Source organism: Leptopilina heterotoma, unplaced genomic scaffold (genome assembly GCF_015476425.1).
Source record: "Leptopilina heterotoma isolate Lh14 unplaced genomic scaffold, ASM1547642v1 Lhet_152, whole genome shotgun sequence".
Lineage (NCBI taxonomy): Eukaryota > Metazoa > Arthropoda > Insecta > Hymenoptera > Figitidae > Leptopilina > Leptopilina heterotoma.
In genome coordinates, this window is record NW_025110868.1 from 1198544 (window position 1) to 1220655 (window position 22112).

The 22112-nt window shown below is 23.7% G+C and overlaps 4 protein-coding genes across 4 annotated transcripts in view; 3 read left to right on the forward strand and 1 right to left on the reverse strand.

Annotated features, from left to right (window-relative positions):
- The window catches only part of LOC122498593 (tyrosine-protein phosphatase non-receptor type 13-like), a 244057-nt gene that overhangs the window by 204477 nt on the left and 17468 nt on the right, over positions 1 to 22112 (reverse strand). The window lies entirely within an intron of this gene.
- On the forward strand, positions 8484 to 17859 carry LOC122498596. The gene is made up of 2 exons (XM_043606397.1): positions 8484 to 8708; positions 17371 to 17859. Exon 2 carries the CDS (start codon positions 17394 to 17396, stop codon positions 17679 to 17681), a length of 288 nt encoding a protein of 95 aa, XP_043462332.1. The 5' UTR covers positions 8484 to 8708; positions 17371 to 17393; the 3' UTR covers positions 17682 to 17859.
- On the forward strand, positions 17740 to 18672 carry LOC122498580 (rho GTPase-activating protein gacV-like; the record flags this gene model as incomplete). Its single annotated transcript, XM_043606375.1, has 1 exon — positions 17740 to 18672. A coding segment is annotated over one exon (243 nt), but the record flags the coding sequence as incomplete, so codon positions are not given.
- On the forward strand, positions 19808 to 21067 carry LOC122498594. The gene has a single exon (XM_043606395.1). It carries the CDS (start codon positions 19953 to 19955, stop codon positions 20865 to 20867), a length of 915 nt encoding a protein of 304 aa, XP_043462330.1. The 5' UTR covers positions 19808 to 19952; the 3' UTR covers positions 20868 to 21067.

The window sequence follows — 22112 nt, forward strand, 5'->3', positions numbered from 1 at the left end:
TATTATTGAATTGTAATTTTTTCTGCGAAAAAAATTGATCTTCCGAACAAAGGAGAAAAAGAAGGCAAAGGTTAATGGCAAGTTTATCAACATGTGAAAAGCAGTATTCTTTGCGAAGGATTTTTTAAAATGATAATACAACTTTTGCATTTGAAGCCATTGAAAAGTTGGAGAAAAGAATGCATTTTAAAGTATGTATATAAAAAAAGCGAGGTCGAGAGAGAGAGAGAAAAAAAAGAGAGAGAGAAAGAGAGAGAGAGGTATTGCTGAAGTTTGTAGATAAGGAATAATTTTTTCATTTACATCCATTTTAAAGAAAAGTTCTTCAGGCTTTTATGTTCTTTTTTTTAGGAGAAAGATATGAGTTCAAGAAACAAGAGACTGTAGACAATAGGAGAATACTTTAGTAGACAGTAACGAACTTCACTGTACACTGTAAAAATGAACATGACTGAATTTTATGGTGCACATTATACATTCATTCTAAGAGAGAGAGAGAGAGAGGGAGAGATCGTAAAGTTTATCTACCTTATCAGAAAAGTGATTGTCAGTTAAGAGTATAACTGATACTTCAGGGAGCTTTTATCATGTGTTTCAATTAGTTTTTCACTGATTTTTTATTTTTTTTTTTTGAAAATATTTTGCATTTTACTAATTAGGGATTTTCTTCCATTTTTTTTTAACCTCATGCAGGCTTCACACTTAATAATTAATTATATAAAAAAAATATCAAAAAGTAGCTTTAATACTGAAAAAAAGTAGTAAAAAAGTGACTATCGAAAATTAATTTTAATGGATGAAAAAAAATTGTTTTAATCGATTCACAAAATTTTGATTCAGTATTTCCCTGACTTTTTCCTGATTTCAATCAAAAATATTTATTTTTATTTTTATCCTGCTTCTAAATTTTTGAAAAATTCAATTATTTTCTAAATTTTTATCCTTAAAAAATACAATTTTATTTAAAAGTAATTCTTAAAAGTAAACAAATAAAATTATTTAATAAAATTTCATTTAAATTCTTCACAGGAATAAAGAAAATAAATTAATAATATCTCAAAGTAAAAATTTAAATGTTATTACAGTTTTACAACAATTAAAATTTTCAACGATTTCAATTTAATAATCTTTTAAAATTTTAGTTATTTCTAAAAAAAAATCGTACTATAACGCTTATAATATTCAATTATTATCTAAAATTTCAACTGAAATTCGTTTTTAAATCAATTCTTATTAGAAACTTCAAATGAAATTCAACTATTTAAATACAAAAATAAATTAAAATATTAAATAATTAAATGTTTCTTAAAATTTAATTTTTATAAAAAATTTATCAATTGTTTAAAAAATAATTCAATTTCTGTGAAGAATTCTATTATTTATAAAAATAATTGAATTTTTGCGATGAATTTTATTTAATTTTTTTTAAATAATTTAATTCTCGTGAAAAAATTTATTATTTCTGAAAATAATTGAATATTTGTGAAGAATTAAAGAACTAATTCAATAAATTAACAATTTTCTAAAAAAAAATTGGATTTCTGAGAAGAATTTTATTATTTATGAAAATAATTGAATTCTCGTGAAAAATTTTATTATTTGTGAAAATAATGGAATTTTTGGCTTTTTGCGAAGAATTTTATTGAAGTTTTTAAAAATAATTGAATTCTTGATAAGAAATTCTTATATATGCAAATAATTTTATTTTTGCGAAGAATTTTATTAAATTTTTGAAAAATAATTGAATTTTTGCGACGAATTTTATTAAAATTTTTAATTATAATTATTGTATTTCTTGACAAGAAATTTATTATTTATAATAATAATTCAATTCTTACGAGGAATTTTATTCGAATTTTTTTAAATACTTGAATTCTCGTAAAGAATTTTATTTAATTTTTGAAAAATAATTGAATTCTTGTGAAGAATTTTATTATTTGTGAAAATAATTGAATTCTTGTGAAGAATTTTATTATTTATGAAAATAATTGAATTTTCGTGAAGAATTTTATTTAATTCTTTTTAAATAATTGAATTATCTTGAGAAATTTTATTATTTTAGTAAAATAATTGATTTCTTGCGAAAAATTTTATTAGTTCTTTTTAAATAATTGAATTCTCGTGAAAAATTTTATTATTTTAGAAAATAATTTATTTCTTGTGAAGAATAATTTTATTAAAATTTTTAAAAAAGAAGGTAATTGAATTCTTGAGAAGCATTTTATTATTTGTGCTAAAATAATTGTATTCTCGCCTGGAATTTTATTTAAATTGTTATAATTAATTGAATTTTCGTGAAAAATGTTATTGCTTGTGAAAATAATTGGATTTTTGCGGTAGAATTTTATAAAAAGTTTTTAAATTGTTTTTTTTCGAAAAACTTTACAAAATATTTTAAATAATTCAATTCCTGTTGAAATTTTATTACTTAAAGAAAAAATTGTATGTTTGTGAAGAATTTCACCAAAAATCTTTCGTGGAATTTTATTAAAATTGTATTGATATTGAAAATAATTGATTTTCAAAAAGTTTTTGAGAATAATTGAATTGTTTGAAAGAATTTTATTACAATTTTTAGAATCTTTTTTTTATTTTAACTATTATCGAATTTAAAGTGAAGCATATTTCCCACAAAAATAAAGAAAAAAGTAGTTTTTAGTTTCATAAATCTAAAAAAGTATCCAAATAGCATTAAATTATAAAAAAAAGTAGTAAATAGTAGGTTTTAGTAGATAAATGCGAAGCCTGCTGATTTTTTTAAGAATTCTATTTAAAAACTACTTTATATTTCACTTATTGGAAAAAAAGGAGAAGAAAAAGAAGAACAAAAAGTAGAAGTCGAGCTATTTAATAAAATTCAATATAGAAGATAAATTTCAAGTTTCTTAAAAATTTTATAATGTCTGAAAATTTTTGAAAAGCTTTTAAACAGATTCGAGGACACTTTTGCTATCAATGAGAGAGGAAGAACAAAGTTTCAAATGCCTGGACCTACTCTATCTGTCTCTATCTCTGTCTCTCTCTCTCTCTCTCTCTCCGTCTCTATCATTCTACTCGAAAGTTTAAAAAGTGAAAAGTTTTTACTCAATACTATGCAAAGTTCACTTTGCGAAAAAGAAATTGATGAATCGTCTATTAAACATATTTTAAACTTTAAGAAAAGCAGCTGTATTTTAATGACCTTTTTCTTAATAAGTTTCAATTTTAGACAACAAAGTTCCCTGAACCGCTATATATATAGTAAACAACTTTGATAAAAGGAAGAAAATACTTTAGCTGTTTTAAAAACAATAAATATATCAAATAAAAGTTTCCTCTCTCCCATAAAAGTTGAAATATTGTTTCATAAATATTTTCCAATAGTTACTTTAACTTTTGTGTAATTAAATTATATCGTTAAAAATTAGAAAACAATGAAAAGAAGATAAAATAATTTTATTTAAATTACTTTTTTATTTTATAATTATAATTTTATTATTTACTTTTTAAATTATTCTTCTAACAAAATTTAATTAAATGGACTCTTATAACTAAAATTCAGTTAAAAATAGTTTTGATCTAAACGATTTTTTGACAAAAAGAGTGAGATTTTTGTTTTATAATGTAGAAATTTTCGTAAAATTAGTGCGTCTGACTATAAGTAACTTTTACTACTTGGACTAAAAATTTGTCTTCCATTGACTTGTACCACTGATTCGAAATTTAGAATTTGTTTCTACAATAGTAGAAGTAAGTTGCTTACCCGTGTGGAAAATGAAAATTGGTCCTAGCCAGGTCCTACCTATTTTGCCCTGTTAATAGCTTGGTCCTAGGTTGGCAGTGTAGGTTGGACCAACAATGGGTGGTGATGCGATTCTAGCCTGGTCCTAACTTGGGAGCCTAGTTAGGACCAGTTTATGGGTCCATTTTAGGACCTAGAAAGGACCATCTCAGACAGTATTTTCTATTTCATTATAATTTTAATTAGTTAATAATATTTGTTAAAGAAATAACCTAAATTATTAATAATAAGTATTAGTTTTAATTAATTATAATTTTTTTCAATTAAGTGATGACCAAAAGCGAATTCATAAATAATGTTAGTATATGTAGAGATTAATATATATTCCTCTAATATATACATTAAAAATTATAAAAAAATTAGAAATTTGTTAATTAAATTATTTTACAGTATATATAATCATTAAATTGCATACTTATACGAATACAATGCAGAAAAATCGGAATAAACGCAAACCTAAGAAGTAAATAAAATCTAACGCACGCGGGAATCGAACCTACGACCTACGGACTACGAGACTAACGCCCTAACCACTATGCTAATGAAACTAGTTGAGATAAAAATTTTTATAGTCAGTGACTTGTTGACTTGCTTTTGATGATTCAATATAGTATTTATTGACACCAATACACGATAATAAATAAAAAAAAATAGTTTAACAACAACAATAATAATAAAATAATATTCAAATATAAAAATTCAAAAATTAATATTTTTATATTATATCAAGAAAAAAAATATCTATACATTTTCGTTAAAAACAGGTTTTTCATTGTTCTCAATCATTTTTAACATTAATTTCTTGGTCTAAAAAAAATATTCGTCTTTTGGACTTGGAAATTTTTTCTAATTAATTAAGCGGGTGATCCACTTTTTAAAAAAATGTCAAAAAAATTTATGTTAAAAACACGTTTTTCATTATTCTAAATCATTTTAAGCATTAATTTTTTGTTGCAAAAATTTTTTTAGACTTGGACTTAGAAATTTTTGCTAATGAAACTAGGAAGCCCAGGTAGGTCCTGGGTTGGACCTGGGTGGGTCAGCCCACATTCGAATTGCAATATCTCTTAGTGTTTAGCACCAACTTAAACGAAACTTAAAATCAGCGAACGAAATTAGAAATATATTTTACTAATGATAATTATATTGCAGTCTGTATCTGTTTAAATAAATAAATAAATTTTGCTGTTATATTAACTTTTGTAACAAATTACTTAAAAATTTGCAGTTTTTATCTAACTTCGCGATTATTACACTTGAGTAGTGAAATATGAAGATAATTTATAATTTTAACAATTCAGCATTTGTTTAAACAAAAAATTGTTGTTATTTATTAATTCTTAAGACAATAAAGCGTCTAGACACTTGTAGTCTTTTAAAATTTTGCAATTAACTAATCTGAGTATTTACTTATTGCAAAATTAGAAAAAACTGCTAGTTTCTAGGTTGATTGTGTAAAAAGTTAGTAAATAACAATTATTTGTTTAAACAATTGCTGAATTAATAAATTAATAAATTAACTTTATTTTATAGTATTTGTATAATTTTCTGATTTATGTCAAACAATAAATTGTTTAAACAAATATGATTATCAATTAATTTTATAAATATTAATTGAGAATATTTATCAATTTTTACATGTTTTTCATGTATCAATTTTGACACTTTATTTTCCTAAAAATTTTTCTAAGTCATAACTGGATCTCCTAGCTAGTACCAAGTTAGGACCAGCCTAGGATATATAAAAAGGGGTTGCCAAGTTAGGTCCAAGCTAGGGCCAATAATCATTTTAGGCATAGCATGGTGATTTCTACACGGGTAGTATTAATAAGGAGAATCAAAATCTAAAGAGGAAATGCTGTCTGATTATAACTGACCTTTATTACTGGGAGAAAATTTTTATTTTATTACTTATTCAAAAAAATTGTCCAACAGACTTTTATGATCCAAATCTAACTATTACTTCTTCGGTTAGTACACGGAAAAAATTTTGGTGCATCATTTGCGCTGCCTATAGTACAGCTGTTGTACCAGTAGTTCGGCGCACTGTTATCTCGTTTTGGCGCGTCAGATGCACGAAAATGGGACGTATGTTATCCGTATAGGTGTAGTATATCGTCTGCTCTTTTAAATAATGCAGAGGGCTCACCAAAAGGGTGCGCCTGCTGTCACAAAACGGTACGTCTGCTATACTAAGCGCTAGGACAACATTCGTCCTGCGGTTTGGTATAGCTCGTGCACTAGTAGGAACGACTGGTGCACCAAAATTTTTTCCGTGTAGAAATCTACTAATAAAAAAAAAGAAAAATTTAAATTGTTAAAATTGTCTGATTATAACTGATTTGTACCACTAGAAATTTTGAAGAAATTCGTGAGTCTGACTCTTGGTAACTTTTACTACTTGGGCCCAAAAAATCGTCTAAAGTTGACTTTTACTACTGATGCAAATTTACAACTATTTACTTCTTCGGATAGTAAAAATCGACTACTAGAAAAAAAATCAAAAACTAGAAGTGCGTCAAAATTGTCTGATTATAACTGATTTGTACCACTGGTAGAAATTTAAAAAAAATGCAAGTCCTGACTCTTACTGACTTTTACTACTTATACCCAAAAAAGTGGTACTGCCTGGTATATAATTTTTATTAAAATCTTAAATTTTTCTTTTTTTTCTTTTAATAATTCCTCAATGCTTTTCGAATAACTTTATTTTTCTCTTTTTTTGAAATCTGATAGCAAATGAATAGCAGGTGTACTTTCAATTAAGCGAAAATTTGTTTGGGGTTTTTTTTTTATAAATAAATGAAAGGCCCCATTGCTCTTGCAGTTTAAACTAGAACATGGTTCATCGAACAGTGCGCATGCAGTCTCTTGAGAGAATGGTATATCTCAAGGGGAATTAGGAATCAGATAAACAGGAACAAAAGTTCACGCTTAACGATTAAAGCTCTTGAGATATATATAATATCTAAAATTCACAAGAACTGCACTTTGATCGAAGAAACTTTTTGAATAGAGAAAAAGTAGATATAAATTCAGTAATAATTTTCCATAGCTTTTTCTTTTTTCTCGCAATTTCGTTGTTTCTGCATTTCTATCTTTTTTCTCAATAAAAACTTTCTTCTGATGAAAAGAACAAAATAAAAACAAAACTGTTTATAATTATTATTTTTTTTTGTGTTTCGTTTTAGCAAAATGATTGAAAAACGCCTTTTTTTAAAATTAAAAATTTACTCGTGTCTATGAAAAGGAGGCAAATAATAATTGGAAGAAAGAATTTATCAATCTTTTTTAACAAAATAATTCAATTTATGAGAAGAATTTTATTTAATTCTTTCTAAATAATTCAAATCCCGTAAAAATTTTATTATTTAGAAAAATAATTCAATTTCTAAAAAGAATTTCATTATTTATGAAAATAATTGAATTTTTGCTTAGAATTTAAATTAATTTTTTTAAATAATTAAATTCTTGTGGAAAATTTTATTATTTTGGGAAAATAATTGAATAATTGCGAAGAATTAAAGAAAGAATTTATCAATTTTTTTGAAAAATAATTGAATTTCTGAAAAGAATTTTATTGTTTATGAAAATAATTGAATTTTTGCTTAGAATTTAAATTAATTTTTTTTTTTAAATAATTGAATTTTCGTGAAAAAATTAACATTTTAGAGAATAATTAAATAATTGTGAAGAATTGAAAAAAGAATTCAAGTATTCATCAATTTTTTTTTAGAAATGAATTGAATTTCTCATATTATTCATGAAAGTAATTGAATTTTTGCGAAGAATTTTATTTAATTTTTTTTTAAATAATTGAATTCTCATGGAGAATTCTATAATTTGGGAAAATAATTAAATTCTTGTAAAAAATTTTTAAAAAAATTTTAAAAATCATTGAATTCCTGATAAGAAATTTACTATACATGGAAATAATTAAATTTTTGTAAAGAATTTTATTGAAATTTTTGAAAAATAATTGAATTTTTGCGACAAAATTTATAAAAATTTTTAATTATAATTGATGTCTTGAAACTAAATTTATTATTTATAGAAATAATTCAGTTCTTACGAGGAAATTTCATTCGAATTTTTTAAATTCCAGAAATTTTCTGAAAAGTTCTTTTTCTATTTGTGAAAAATAAATTAATTTTCGCGAAGAATTTTATTAAATTTTTTATTAAAATATTTGAATTTTTGCGGCAAACTTTATTAAAATTTTTAATTATAATTTATTTCTTGAGAATAAATTTATTGTTTATAAAAATAATTCAATTCTTACGAGGAATTTTATTCGAATTTTTTTAAATACTTCAATTTTCGTGAAAAGTTTTTTTTTTCATTTGTGGAAAATAATTGAATTTTTGTGAAGGATTTTATTGAAGTTTTTAAAAATAATTGAATTTCTGATAGGATAAATTTATTATATATGCAAATAGTTTTATTCTTGCGAAGAATTTTATTTAATTTTTTTTAAATAATTGAAAAACGACAATTTTTTTTATTTAAAATCAGAAACCAATTAAAAATTGACTCGTGTCTATAAAAAAGAGTCAAATAAATATTTTTTCAAATACTTTTTGCTTGTATTTTATACTTACAATTTAAAAATTATTCCCTGTTTGTAATTAACTTTGTGGAATATTGTTTTATAAATAGTTTTATACATTATGCGCGTTTTGAGGGTTGGAATAAGCTCAGGTCGGCACTGCTACGGAGTCAGTAACGAGCTTAATAAATTCGAGAAGCCTTAGATTTTTTTTTAGCTCAGTCACAAGGTACGTCAAGTTTTTTCTCATCAGTATTTTTTTAAAACGTAACGCAATACCATCAGGGAAAACAATAGTTTTTGTTTTCAATATTTTTGTGATTTTTTTTTTGTGTACAACAATTCTTTATTGTCTGCAAAGAAAAAATTGGTCTCAAAGTAAGTATAATTATTTTACTTTCAGTTTCCTCTTTTATTTAATTCTATTCCTTTATAAATTTTCAATTTCTTTTTTATATTTTTGAATTTATTTTCTAGTTATGAACTTTCTTTTATTTTTTTTAAATAGTTTTTCGAAGTTTATCAAATTGAGACAAAAAAATGTATCAAAACGTTGCAAGCAACGTCTCAATTTGATAAACTTCGAAAAAATGTGTTATGAATATTATTTATATTTTCCTTTTTCATAATTATTTATTATGAAAACTATTATTTTATTATTTTATTTTATTTTATTTTTTTATTATATAATTTTTTATTTATTTTTTCTTTGAATATTATAATCAACTGGAACGTTGAAGATTGATTTAATATTTTCTTTTTATATTTCTCTTTATTTTCAATACTTTTGAACCGACGAAATAGTTTAAATAAATAAATACACGTATATATTTGAAATTTAATGAATTCAAAGTTCCAATGGCCGCAGAAAATACTAATTCACTTTGAAAACGAAGAAGATTTGATTGACTCGTATTTTAAATTATAATTCGCCCTTTTTTAAATTTGTTTAATGAGATTAAAATATTACGTGTTTGATGCAAAATTCAGCGATTTTTAATTAATAAATATAATTAATTAATTAATTTAAATCCAATTACTTAATTCAATTTACATCATTATTTTTCATTTCGGTCTGTATTTTTTTGTACAGAGGAATTCGTGATTTTTTAAATAGAAAATCAGTCTCTATTTCTATCGTCCACGATTAGTTCTCGCGCAGTTGCAAATGCAATTAAAAGATTGTCGATTTAAATTGGAAAGCAATATACCTATCTCAAGTTTAAATTTAAATTAGGCAGTAAAAATAAAGTTAATTTACGATTAAGTTGAATTTAAAGTGGAAAAGTTTATTTCGGCAATTGTTAGATATATAAACTCAATTTTAGATTATTATTTCATTATTATATTGAAGAAAAATTATTTTTGTTCAGTTATTATTTATTTTTCCATTTTTTTTTTAAATATTATTTATTATTTTTATTTATATATTTAATATTTATTCAAGTATACTTTCGGAAATAAAAGTATTTTTTACCCTTTTTGAATTAAACAATTAAAATATAATAACAGGCTTCACACTCAATAATTAATTTTAAAAAATGTATCAAAAAGTAGCTATCGAAAATTAATTTTAACGAATAAGAAAAATGTTTTAGTCGATTCACAAAAATTTTATTCAGTATTTCCCTGGCTGTTTCCTGATTTCAATCAAAAATATTTATTTTTATTCTAATCCTGCTTCTAAATTATTGAAAAATTCAATTATTTTCTTAATTTTTGTCCTAAAAAATACATTGTATTTAAAAGTGATTTTTCAAAGTAAACAAATAAAATTATTTAATAAAATTTAATTTAAACTAATCACAGGAATTAAGAAAATAAATTAATAATATCTCAAAGTAAAAATTTAAATGTTATTACAGTTTTACAATAATTGAAATTTTCAACGATTTCAATTTAATAATCTTTTAAAACTTAGTTATTTCTAAAAAATCGTACTATAACGCTTATAATATTCAATTATTATCTAAAATTTCAACTGAAATTCGTTTTTAAATTGATTCTTATACTAGAAAGTTTAACTGAAATTCAACTATTTAAATACAAAAATAAATTAAAATATTAAATAATTAAATGTTTCTTAAAATTTAATTTGTATAAAGAATTTATCAATTGTTTAAAAAATAATTTAATTTCTGTGAAGAATTCTATTATTTATAGAAATAATTGAATTTTTGCAAAGAATTTTATTTAATTTTTTTTTAAATAATTGAATTCTCGTGAAAACATTTACTATTTGAAAAATAAATAAATAATTGTGAAGAATTAATGAAAGAATTCAAGTAGTTATCAATTTTTTAGAAATAAATTGAATTTCTTAGATGAATTTTATTATTCATGAAAATAATTGAATTTTTGGGAAGAATTTTACTTAATTTTTTTTTAAATAATTGAATTCTCGTGGAAAATTCTATAATTTGGATTTTGAGAAAATAATTGAATTCTTGTAAAGAATTTTATTAAAATTTTTAAAAATCATTGAATTCCTGATAAGAAATTTACTATACATGCAAATAATTGAATTTTTGTGAAGAATTTTATTAAAATTTTTGAAAAATAATTGAATTTTTGCGACAAAATTTATTAAAATTTTTAATTATAATTGTATTTCTTGAGACTAAATTTATTATTTATAGAAATAATTCAGTTTTTACGAAGAATTTTATTCGAATTTTTTAAATTCTTGAATTTTCTGAAAAGTTTTGTTTTTATTTGTGGAAAATAAATGAATTTTTGCGAAGAATTTTATTGAAATTTTTGAAAAATAATTGAATTTTTGCGATAAACTTTATTAAAAATTTTTAATTATATTTCTTGACAAGAAATTTATTATTTATAATAATAATTCAATTCTTACGAGGAATTTTATTCGAATTTTTTTAAATACTTGAATTTTCGTGAAAAGTTTTTTCTTTATTTGTGGAAAATAATTGAATTCTTGCGATGAATATTATTTCATTTTTTTTAAATAATTCAATTCTCGTGAATACTTTTACTATTTGGAAAAATAATTGAATTCTTGTGAAGAATTTTATTAAAATTTTTTTTAAAAAAGTAGGTATTTGAATTGTTGAGAAGCATTTTATTATTCATGCGAAAATAATTATTATTGTACTCTAGCCTGGAATTTAATTAAAATTTTTATAAATAATTGAATTATTCTGAAAAATGTTATTGCTTGTGAAAATAATTTAATTCTTGCTGTAGAATTTTAGAAAAAGTTATTAAAATTGATTTTCATCGACAAATTTTATAATATATTTTAAATACAAATTCAATTCCTGTGAAAATTTGATTATAAAAAAAAATTTAATGTTTTTGAAGAATTTTATCAAAAATCTTTTGTGGAATTTTATTAAAATTTTATAAATTTATAAATATTGAAAATGATTGATTTTTGAATAGTTTCGAGAATAATTGAATCGTTTTAAAGAATTTTATATACAAATTTTTAGAATTTTTTTTTTTCTATTTCAACTATTAGGGAATTTGAAGTGATGCAAAGGAGTTTAATTTACTTTAAATTAAAAAATTGATTTATTGTTTAATTAAAGAAGTTAAATTAATTAATTAATTAATTAAAAATAAAATTTGAATTGTTTATGTTTATTTATATTTATATACGAAACCGATGCAAAAGTCAAAGTAGCGCGAAGTTTTGAATCTGAACTGTTTTAGCTATCGCATTCTGTATGAAGAATAAGCAAATCAGTTTTCGTATATATATATATATATATATATTTATATTTAGAAGCGGCAAATATATATGTGCAAAGTTTGGTTTGAAATGCGCAAATTTCCTAACAATATCGTCAATTATCCGACCGTTTCTCGAGTCCGCTTTCTCTGAGGAGCTTCTGGTGTACTATATACATATATATACACACAGAGTTTTAGGAGTTTCAAGGAAAATTGTAGATATTCAGAATTTCAGATCCATTCCCAAAACCAATAGTGAGAAAGTTCTTCGGAAATTGTTTTTTTTTCTCCTTTTTTTTTTTATTTTAATCGACGTACCGAGAGTACGAATAGTATTAAAGGTTAGTTCATTACTCGAGATGGAATTTTCCTCTCATAGGTACTTTTGATGCTTCACACAAAAGTTTACTGCATTTTGTTTACTGAAACTTTTTACTTTTCCTTCTGTAAATTTCTAATTGTATTTTTATCTATTTTTCCAATTGATATTATTTTCCGACAGTTTTTAAATAAATATCAGTTGAAAATTTAGATATAGTAATTTAAAATTATTAAAAGCGAAAAAGAAATATTAAATATAAAATTATAAATCCAATATACAGATGGGTTTTTCAATTTATCATTTTTTTCATTTAAAAAAAAATTTTTTTTTAAATGAAAAAAATGAAACTAAATTGAAAAACCCTTCTGATATAAAATATAAATTTTGGTCAAAACACAGAAAAAAAGTAACATCGAAAAAAATAAATCAATATAGAAAAGAAAAATACTATCGAGACTTTAATTTGAAATACGTAAAGAAAGAGATCATTTTTAACTGAATTTTAACTTTGAGAGCATGATTTTAAGTTCTAAAATCTAAAGTTATGACTTGAAAGTTTTAAATTTAAAAATAGGATAATAATTTTTAATAATTTTGGTTCAAAAATTTTTTTTTTTCTGTGAATAGAAATTACACATTCTGTATATTTTTAGAATAATATGAATGTATAGAGATCAGTGTAGAAATACACATAAGTATTTTATATAGTAGAGAAGTAGGTAGGTATGTGTTTACGATACAGAGGAAAAGACCTTGCATTGTGCGCAATAAACGATCGAGACGAGTCAAGACTGCCCTTCGCTGATAACGTGTATTCACTTTTCCCTCAGCGATTTTGCCCGGCTGCAGTGGTTGCCCACAGATTTCGTACTGCTCTGCTTTTGGCACGCTGGTATTTGACATCGTTACAAGTGCCTATACTCTGAAAGATAGCGGTCGAGGCCAACCACAAGAGAATTTCAATTCAATTGTGTCCAGGTAGCCACTGGCCCACTGCAGTTGCAGCAAATCCATTGCACTTATATACATATATATATCCACACGAAAACGTAATCACTAATCATCAAACATTCACTCATACATCTATAGAAATAAAAAAAAATAAAATAAAAAATTTTCCAAATTTCTTATTTCTTAAACTAAATTTTTCGTGAAACTAGTGAACCATTACTTACTATTCACTATTTTTTAACGGCAGTAAATTTAGTAAATTTAGTAATCATTACCGATTTTTCTAAATTTAGCTCTAAAATACATAGAAAATTTTACTTCCGCAAAGTGTAGTATAAAATAAAATTTTCCTGCGTGTGTGTCATTTGTAGAAATTAAATTTGAAACTAGACAAAGAAAATTTATCAGACTGTTTATTTATCAAATAACTTTTTATAAAAAAAAAATACTTGTTTCTATTATTAATTACGAACAGATTTCGACTTTCTATTATTATTTCAAGAGATGTAGGAGAATAATTTTAAGCTGGAAAATAACAAATAGATTTCAAATGCTCCATTCGCTATTTTTAATAAAATCCTCATGATAACAAAACCATATATGTACATTGAATATCTACTTGAAAACAATTTTAAGAATTTAATATAATAAATTATAGAATAGAAAACAATTCAATAAAATTAATTTTCCTTTATGGATTTTTGGGGAATGTTCAAAATTCCAGAAACTCTAGACATATAGATGTTGCATTACGATGTTTATCGTGGATATTTTTGTTTTTTAATTCACTCATCGATATTTATTGGATAATTAAAAAAGAAGAAAAAAATACAAGTCGGGACTTGTTTATAAACTACGTTACTACGTTATAACTTACGTTTATAAATTACGTTACTAATTTATCGAAAACTCTTTAAAATTAAAAAAAAAAATTAAGAAAAATACTTAAAATAAAAATTAAAGGAAATACAACATTGATGTTTATTAAAAGTACAGGAAAAAAATTTAAAAAGTTTAGAATTTATGAAAAAATTAGGAATTTTTGTGAATTTTCGTTTGACTCATAAACTATAAAATAACCACAAATTCTAAAAAAACAATAAATTTTTTTTTGAAAGAATTCAACTATCTTGAAATTCTTTCCAAAAATTCAATTATTTTCAAGAAATTTAAAAAAAACTCTCGTCAACATTTCAATTATTTTTATAAACAGCAAAATTCAATTATATTCAGAAATTTTTATAAAACTCATTGTAAAATTCAATTATTTTCATAAATAACATTACTCATCGCGAGAATTCAATTATTTTCAAAATTAAAATAATATTCTTCCCAAAAATTCAATTATTTTCAGAAATTTTAATAAAATTCATTGAAAAATTCAATTATTTTCATAAATAATAGTATTTACCACAAGAATTCAATTATTTTCAAAATTAATAATTATTCTTCGCAGAAATTCAATTATTTTCAAAATTAATAATATTCTTCCCAAAAATTCAATTATTTTTATAAATAATAATAGTATTCATCACAAGAATTCAATTATTTCAAAAGTAGTAAAAATTGAATTTGCATACATTTTTTCGATAAAATCAAATTTTGTTAAATTTGACATTAAATTCTTCGCAGTAATTCAATTATTTTCATAAATTTTAAAATTCTTTTCAAGGATTTAATTATTTTCATAAATAATAAAAATCATTCGGAGGAAGTCAATTATTTTCATAAATAACAATATTTATCACAAGAATTTAATTATTTTCAAAAAGTAATAAAATTCAATTATTTTCAAAAGTTTTAATAAAATTCATTGCAAATTTTCAATTATTTACAAAATTTTTTCTTAATTCAATAAAACTTGTACATCTATTATTTTTTAATAAAATTTCCCAAAAGAATTCAATTACTTAAAATCAATTTTGACAAAGTTCTACACGAATATTCAATTATTTTCTAAAATAATGCAAATTTTACAGGAATTCAATTATTAAAAATAGAATTTGCATACATTTTTCCAAAAAAAATCAATTGTTATTAAAACTTTTTTTTTATAAAACTCTTCTTAATAATTCAATTACTTTAATAATTAATAAAACTCATTGCAAAATTTTCAATTATTTTTAATACAATTTTAATCAAATTTTTCGAAAACTGTAAGTATTCTTAAAAATTGTATTAAAATTCGTTTAAAAGAATTCAATTATTCAAAAATTTGTTGATAAAATTACAGTCTTTAAAAATTTAATTTTAAGAAAAATTTAATTATTCAATAAATTATTTATCTGTATTTGTATTTAAATAATTAAATTTTAGTTAAAGTTTCAAATATTAATTGAATTTTGAAGAAGTTACTGATAATTGCAATTTTTTAGAAATAATTGAATTTTGTAAAGGTTTCAAATTAAAATCATTGATGATATGAATTTTTCATACTTTTAATTAAAAATTCTATGGAAGAAAATTTTTTTCAAAAAGCCTAATTGAAATTTTTTATAATTATTTCAAGTTTTTATTTTCTAATGTATATTTAATTGAAAAATTTTCTAATAATCAAAAGTTTTGTTAAAATTGAATAGTAAACAAATAGATTTGAAAATTTTCAAAAAGTACTTTATCAAAAATTAAAAAGAATTGATTTAAAGAAGAATTTTATTTAAAAATTCTAGAAAATAATAATTGAATTCAAATTATTAAAATAATTTTAAAGAAATTACAGTAACAATATTTTGATAAATTATGGAAACTCGTAAATAATTTTGTACGAAGATCAGGAACTAATGAATAATAATTATTCATTAGACTTGAATGCTTAAATAAACACAAAATAATAAATAATTATTAAAGTAATAAATAATTATAAATAAAATGACAAAAGTCGGAAAATATAATTTATTCTAGAAAATGAAAGTCAATGGCAACGTCAAAGTGAAAATCGAAAGTCAAACTCAGTTTACAAAATCGCATAGTTGAAAATTGTAAAAAAAATACAAAAACGAAAATTAATAACAATAGAAATTAAAAATTAAAAAATTAAAATACATAAAATTAGAAAAATAGTGAAATTTGAGTTTAAATGCAGTAGATGATTTTTGACAAATACTATAGAGACGATATATATTTTTAGAGTATACACGAGGAGTGTATGTACTTAAAATCCTGTTTCATTTCGTACGTGATGAGTATAATGAAACAATTAAAAGACCTTTCAATTCCTCCTTCAGTTTCTAACAAGTCCAAGGAACGTGTTGAATGAGTGATGATTGTTTTTAGGTTAATATTAGGTTCACAGTAACGATTTTATCTTGAAAGGATAAAATTCAGGTCAACATTAACTAGTAAAATACTTAAACTGTATATATAGGGAATTGGAAGGTAAATTTACTTCTCTGTGAATTATCACCAAACATATGAAAATAATCTAATTTTCTATAAACTAATTTATAATTGCTAATAATAATAATAATAATTGTTAATAAAATTTATAATTATAATTTATATATGCAAATGGAAAAAATATAAATCAGAAATGATGATGTGATACAAAAAAAAAAAAAATTTCCTTTGTAGCTTTTTATATACACAAATAAATCTGAGATCGAAATTTTCGCGAGAGCTTTTAGCTCCCATTTATTATATTGACCTGAGGGGTTTACATTTTCAATGCGCTGAGTTTACAATACTTCACTGGGCAGAAAATTAAACTAACGAGGCTTGAAAAAACTTCTATTAAATTATACGTCTCTTTGTTTTATTAATTCAATTACGTATTCAGATTAGAGTCTCGATAGTATTTTTCTTTTCTATATTGGTTTACATTTAATATTTATGATGTGCGAATATTAATTTTGCGTTAAAACATTTATTTTATTAAACAGCCGCCACATTTCACGCGTTTTTAACAATTTTTTTTTTCTATTACCGGAAGTTAATTTTTCATATTATTTTCGAACTAAATTTTTACTATATTTACAATTATCTTCAAATATTTTAATTATAATTTTCTAAAAAAACAATTGCGTTTATTTATTACTATACGTAAATAATATTTTTTGTTTTAAAAAGTTTCAGATGAAAATTGTCGCGCGATGAAGAAGCACAGCGAAAGTTCAAAGGAGGAACGCTCAAGAATTAATCGTCGAGTGCCAAAAATTAATATTTCAAAGCCAGTTGAGGATAAAATTGAGGAGAGAAATTTAAATGATGACGATGAGCTTAATGAAGGCTTCGGTACGTGGGTACGTTCCGATAATGGTGTAGAAATGATGAAACTTTTCGTCATTGCCAATTCACTATTAGCCGTTATAACAATGGCCTGGCCAAGTATACAAGAAACTTATATTATTCTTCGCGAATTAATAATGGGTGATGAGTGAGAAGAAGAAGAAGTTCAAAATTTTCACAAAAAAAAAATCTGAAACGAAATGAATTCTTTTAATTATTATTAATTTCCATTTGAATACTTTATTGGTTAATTCGGCGAAGGGAGGAAATAACAAACAGGAACCGAAAGAACAAGAACTAGAACAAAAACCAGAACAAGAAAAAATACAAGAACTAAAACAAGAAGAAGAAGAAGAAGAAGAAAACCAACGAGAACAAGAACAACAAAAACTGAAAGAAAAACTGAAACAAGAAGAACAAGAAAAACAACAAGAACTGGAACAAGAAGAGTAAAAAGAAAAAAATCTACGAGAACAAGAAAAACAACATCTACGAGAAGAAGAACAACAAGAACTAAAACAAAAACTAGAACAAGAAGATCAAGAAAAACAACAAGAACTAGAACAAGAAGAGTAAAAAGAAAAAAATCTACGAGAAACAGAACAAGAAAAACTAGAACAAGAAAAACTAGAACAAGAAAAACAACATCTACGAGAAGAAGAACAACAAGAACTAAAACAAAAACTAGAACAAGAAGATCAAGAAAAACAACAAGAGCTAGAACAAAAAGAGCAGAAAAAACAACAAGAAATTTATGTCATGAATAAATAAAAAAATAAATAAACAAGAACTAGAACAAGAAAAGCAAGAAGAACAACAAGAACTAGAACAAGAAGAACAAGAAAACCAAACAAGAACCAGAACAAGAAAAGCAAGAAAAAGAACAGGAACTAGAACAAGAAGAATAAAATCTACGAGAACAAGAACAACAAAAACAAGAAAAAAAGCAAGAAAGACAACAAGAACTAAAACAAGAAGAGCAAAAAGAACAAACTATACAAGAACAATAACTAGAACAAGAACTAGAACAAGAAGATTATGTCATGAATAAATAAACAAGAACTAGAACAAGAAAAGCAAAAAGAACAACATGAACTGGTACAAAAACTAAAACAAGAAGAACAAGAAAATCAACAAGAACCAGAACAAGAAGAGCAAGAAAAAGAACAAGAACTAGAAGAACAAAATCTACGAGAACAAGAACAACAAAAACAAGAACGAGAAGAAAAACAAGAAAGACAACAAGAACTAGAACAAGAAGAGCAAAAAGAACAAACTATACAAGAACAATAACTAGAACAAGAACTAGAACAAGAAGTTTATTTCAGGAATAAATAAATAAACAAGAACGGGAACAAGAAAAGCAAGAAAAACAACAAGAACTGGTACAAAAACTAGAACAAGAAGATCAACAAGAACTAGAACAAGAAGAGCAAAAAGAACAAAATATACGTGAACAAGAATAGCAAGAACTAGAACAAGAAGAGCAAAATCTACGAGAACAAGAACAATAAAAACAAGAACAAAAGCAAGAAAGACAACAAGAACTAGAACAAGAAAAGCAAAAAAAACAAACTATACAAGATCAAGAACAAGAAGTTTATGTCATGAATAAATAAATAAACAAGAACAAGAAAAGCAAGAAGAACAACAAGAACTGGTACAAAAACTAGAACAAGAAGAACAAGATCAAGAAAATCAACAAGAACTAGAGCAAGAAGATCAAATAGAACAAAATCTACAAGAACAAGAACAACTAGAACAAGAAGAGCAAGAAAAACAACGAGAAGTTTATGTCATGAATAAATAAACAAGAACTAGAACAAGAAGAACAAGAAAATTAACAAGAACCAGAACAAGAAGAGCAAGAAAAAAACAAGAACTAGAAGAACAAAATCTACGAGAACAAGAACAAAAACAAGAACAAGAAGAAAAGCAAGAAAGACAACAAAAGCTAGAACAAGAAGAGCAAAAAGAACAAACTATACAAGAACAAGAACAACAAGAACTGGAACAAGAACCAGAACAAGAAGTTTATGTCATGAATAAATAAATAAACAAGAACTAGAACAAGGAAAGCAAGAAGAACAACAAAAACTAGAACAACAAGAACAAGAAGATCAAGAAAATCAACAAGAACTGGAACAAGAAGAGCAAAAAGGACAAAATATACGTGAACAAGAATAGCAAGAACTAGAACAAGAAGAGCAAAATCTACGAGAACAAGAACAACAAGAACTAGAACAAGAAGAGCAAGAAAACAACAAGAATTAGAACAAGAAGAACAAAATATACGAGAACAAGAACAACAAGAACAATAAGAGCAGCAAAAATAACAAGAAAAACGAAAAGAAGAAGAAGAAGAAGAAAAAGAAAAAAAATAATTAACAACCTAATAAAGTTTCTTTTAATTATTAAGAAAAATGTTGGCCATGGTTGTTCGAGGTGTTTTCCTCGTCGGTATTCTATCTTTATACAGCGTGAGTTTATGGAAAATGATTGACGGCTTTTTCAAGGATCGCTTTCAAAATTATCTCCATGAGGAATTTAAGAAAAATCCCACAATGCGTGCGGATTTAAATAAATACGCAGCGCTCAAGGCCAACAAGAGGGAAAATGATTTTATCAACATTGAGAATTTGCCATCAGCGCCAAGTATGAGTGAACGTGAATTTGACGAAACTCACCTATCACAGTCGGGATCTGTCGATATTTTAACAACTGCCGCCACCTTCTTGGAAAATAACAATCCCAAGATCACTGAGCAAAACACTCTTCTCACAATATCAGTCGATGATAATAATAATGCTTTCCAAGAATCTCACGAACTGCAAGCAAAGCGAAATCCAAATCCAATGAAGACGAGAACAACAACCACCACCACCACCACAACCGGAAATCACGAGCAATCTTCCGAAAGAACAAAGAAAAATGGTGAGATGAATGATGGAGAACATGGTTCATCATTAGATTCAAGAAGAATTGAGAGTGAGAAGAGAAGAAATAAAGGGGAGAAGACGATAAGACAGAAACGTGGTTCGTTGTTGCAATTAGAGAGCAATAAGAAGGAATCAAAAAAACGTAAATACGTACCAATTACATTTAGTGATGATGATTTTAGAACAGCTAAAAAATCATTCCATGAGGATGATTTTTCGGAATTTGAAAATGAAGACGAGATGCAAAATGAACGTGAAATTGGGGGAATATTAGTTTCTGAATTACCCATAAAACCGAGATTTGACATTGGAGTACATGAAATCGTAAATGCTGATGAATTTTGTCCTCTAACCTTGGAAGATGAGGCGACGTGTGGAATAACTAGCAAGTGGCCTTGAAATTCTCATCGCGAATAACGATCTCTCTAAGGCAAGCTTACAATTTTTTTTTTATTTTTTTTATTTTTATTCCACGATGACGATTCAAATTCAGATTCAAAAGTCGATTATCATAAAAGGATGCAGGATACATTTCATTAGGAGAACATATCTTCTTTATTATTTTTAACAATTTTTCTATTTTTTTCTAATTATTTTCTAAACTGTTTTGTAACATTTGAAAATAGTCTTTTTTCTTTAATTAAAAAATTGTATTTGAAAATATATTTGAAAAGATATTTAAAAAATATTGTGTTTGAAAATATACTTGAAAATATATTTAAAGAATATTGTATTTAAAAAATATTTGTATTTGAAAAATATTTGCATTTGTTTAAAATAAAAAAAAATATTTATATGTCTCTGAATCCTAATTAGTAATAAGTGCAAGCCACTAAGTCGCATTTAGTAAGAATTTTCTACTTTATTAAAATTAAGTGTTTTTAAATATTTATGTAAATTTTTTGTATAGAATATTACAAATTTTGTTATAGTATTTATTCTCTAGATTTTAATTAGAAAAAATGTTTACTAATTTGCAATAATAATTAACTTTTTGCTTTTGAATCAGTATGTTTAACTAATAAATTAGTAGAAATTACTATTTATTATTAAAATTTACTAATTCAAAAGCAAACAGTAATTTCTACTAATTTTTTTTAGTAAAATTTACCAACTCAAAAGCAAAAAGTCATAAATTATGAATAAAACAAAAAAAAATAATTTTTTGCTTTTCAATTAGCAAAGGGTACTAATTAGTTAGTAGAAATTAATAATTGAAAGGGAAATAGAAAATTGTACTAAATAGTAATTTTTACTGATTTATTAGTAAAATTTACTAATTCGAAAGGAAATAGTAATTTCTACTAAGTTTTTTAGTAAAATTTACTAACTCAAAAGCAAAAAAGTCATAAATATATTAAAAAAAGTAACTTTTTGCTTTTGAATTAGTAAATTTGACTTAAAATTGGTAGAAATTACTATTTATCAGTAAAATTTACTATTTCAAAAACAAAAAATCACAACTAAGTAATTTCTACTAATTTAGTTTATGATTTGTAATTCGATTTTAAGGGTAAAAAATCGAGTGATTTAAATGTATAAGTGGCTTAAAATATGTACAACTTATTTGAAATAAAGTGTTAATAAAGGAAAAATAAAAATTAATCCAAGTGATTCTTTTTAATGGTGTCAAGTTTTTTTCAT

Coding starts and splice junctions, on each gene's coding strand:
- LOC122498596 (XM_043606397.1), top strand. CDS start 17,394: ATGAAGAAGCACAGCGAAAGTTCAAAGGAGGAACGCTCAAGAATTAAT.
- LOC122498594 (XM_043606395.1), top strand. CDS start 19,953: ATGTTGGCCATGGTTGTTCGAGGTGTTTTCCTCGTCGGTATTCTATCT.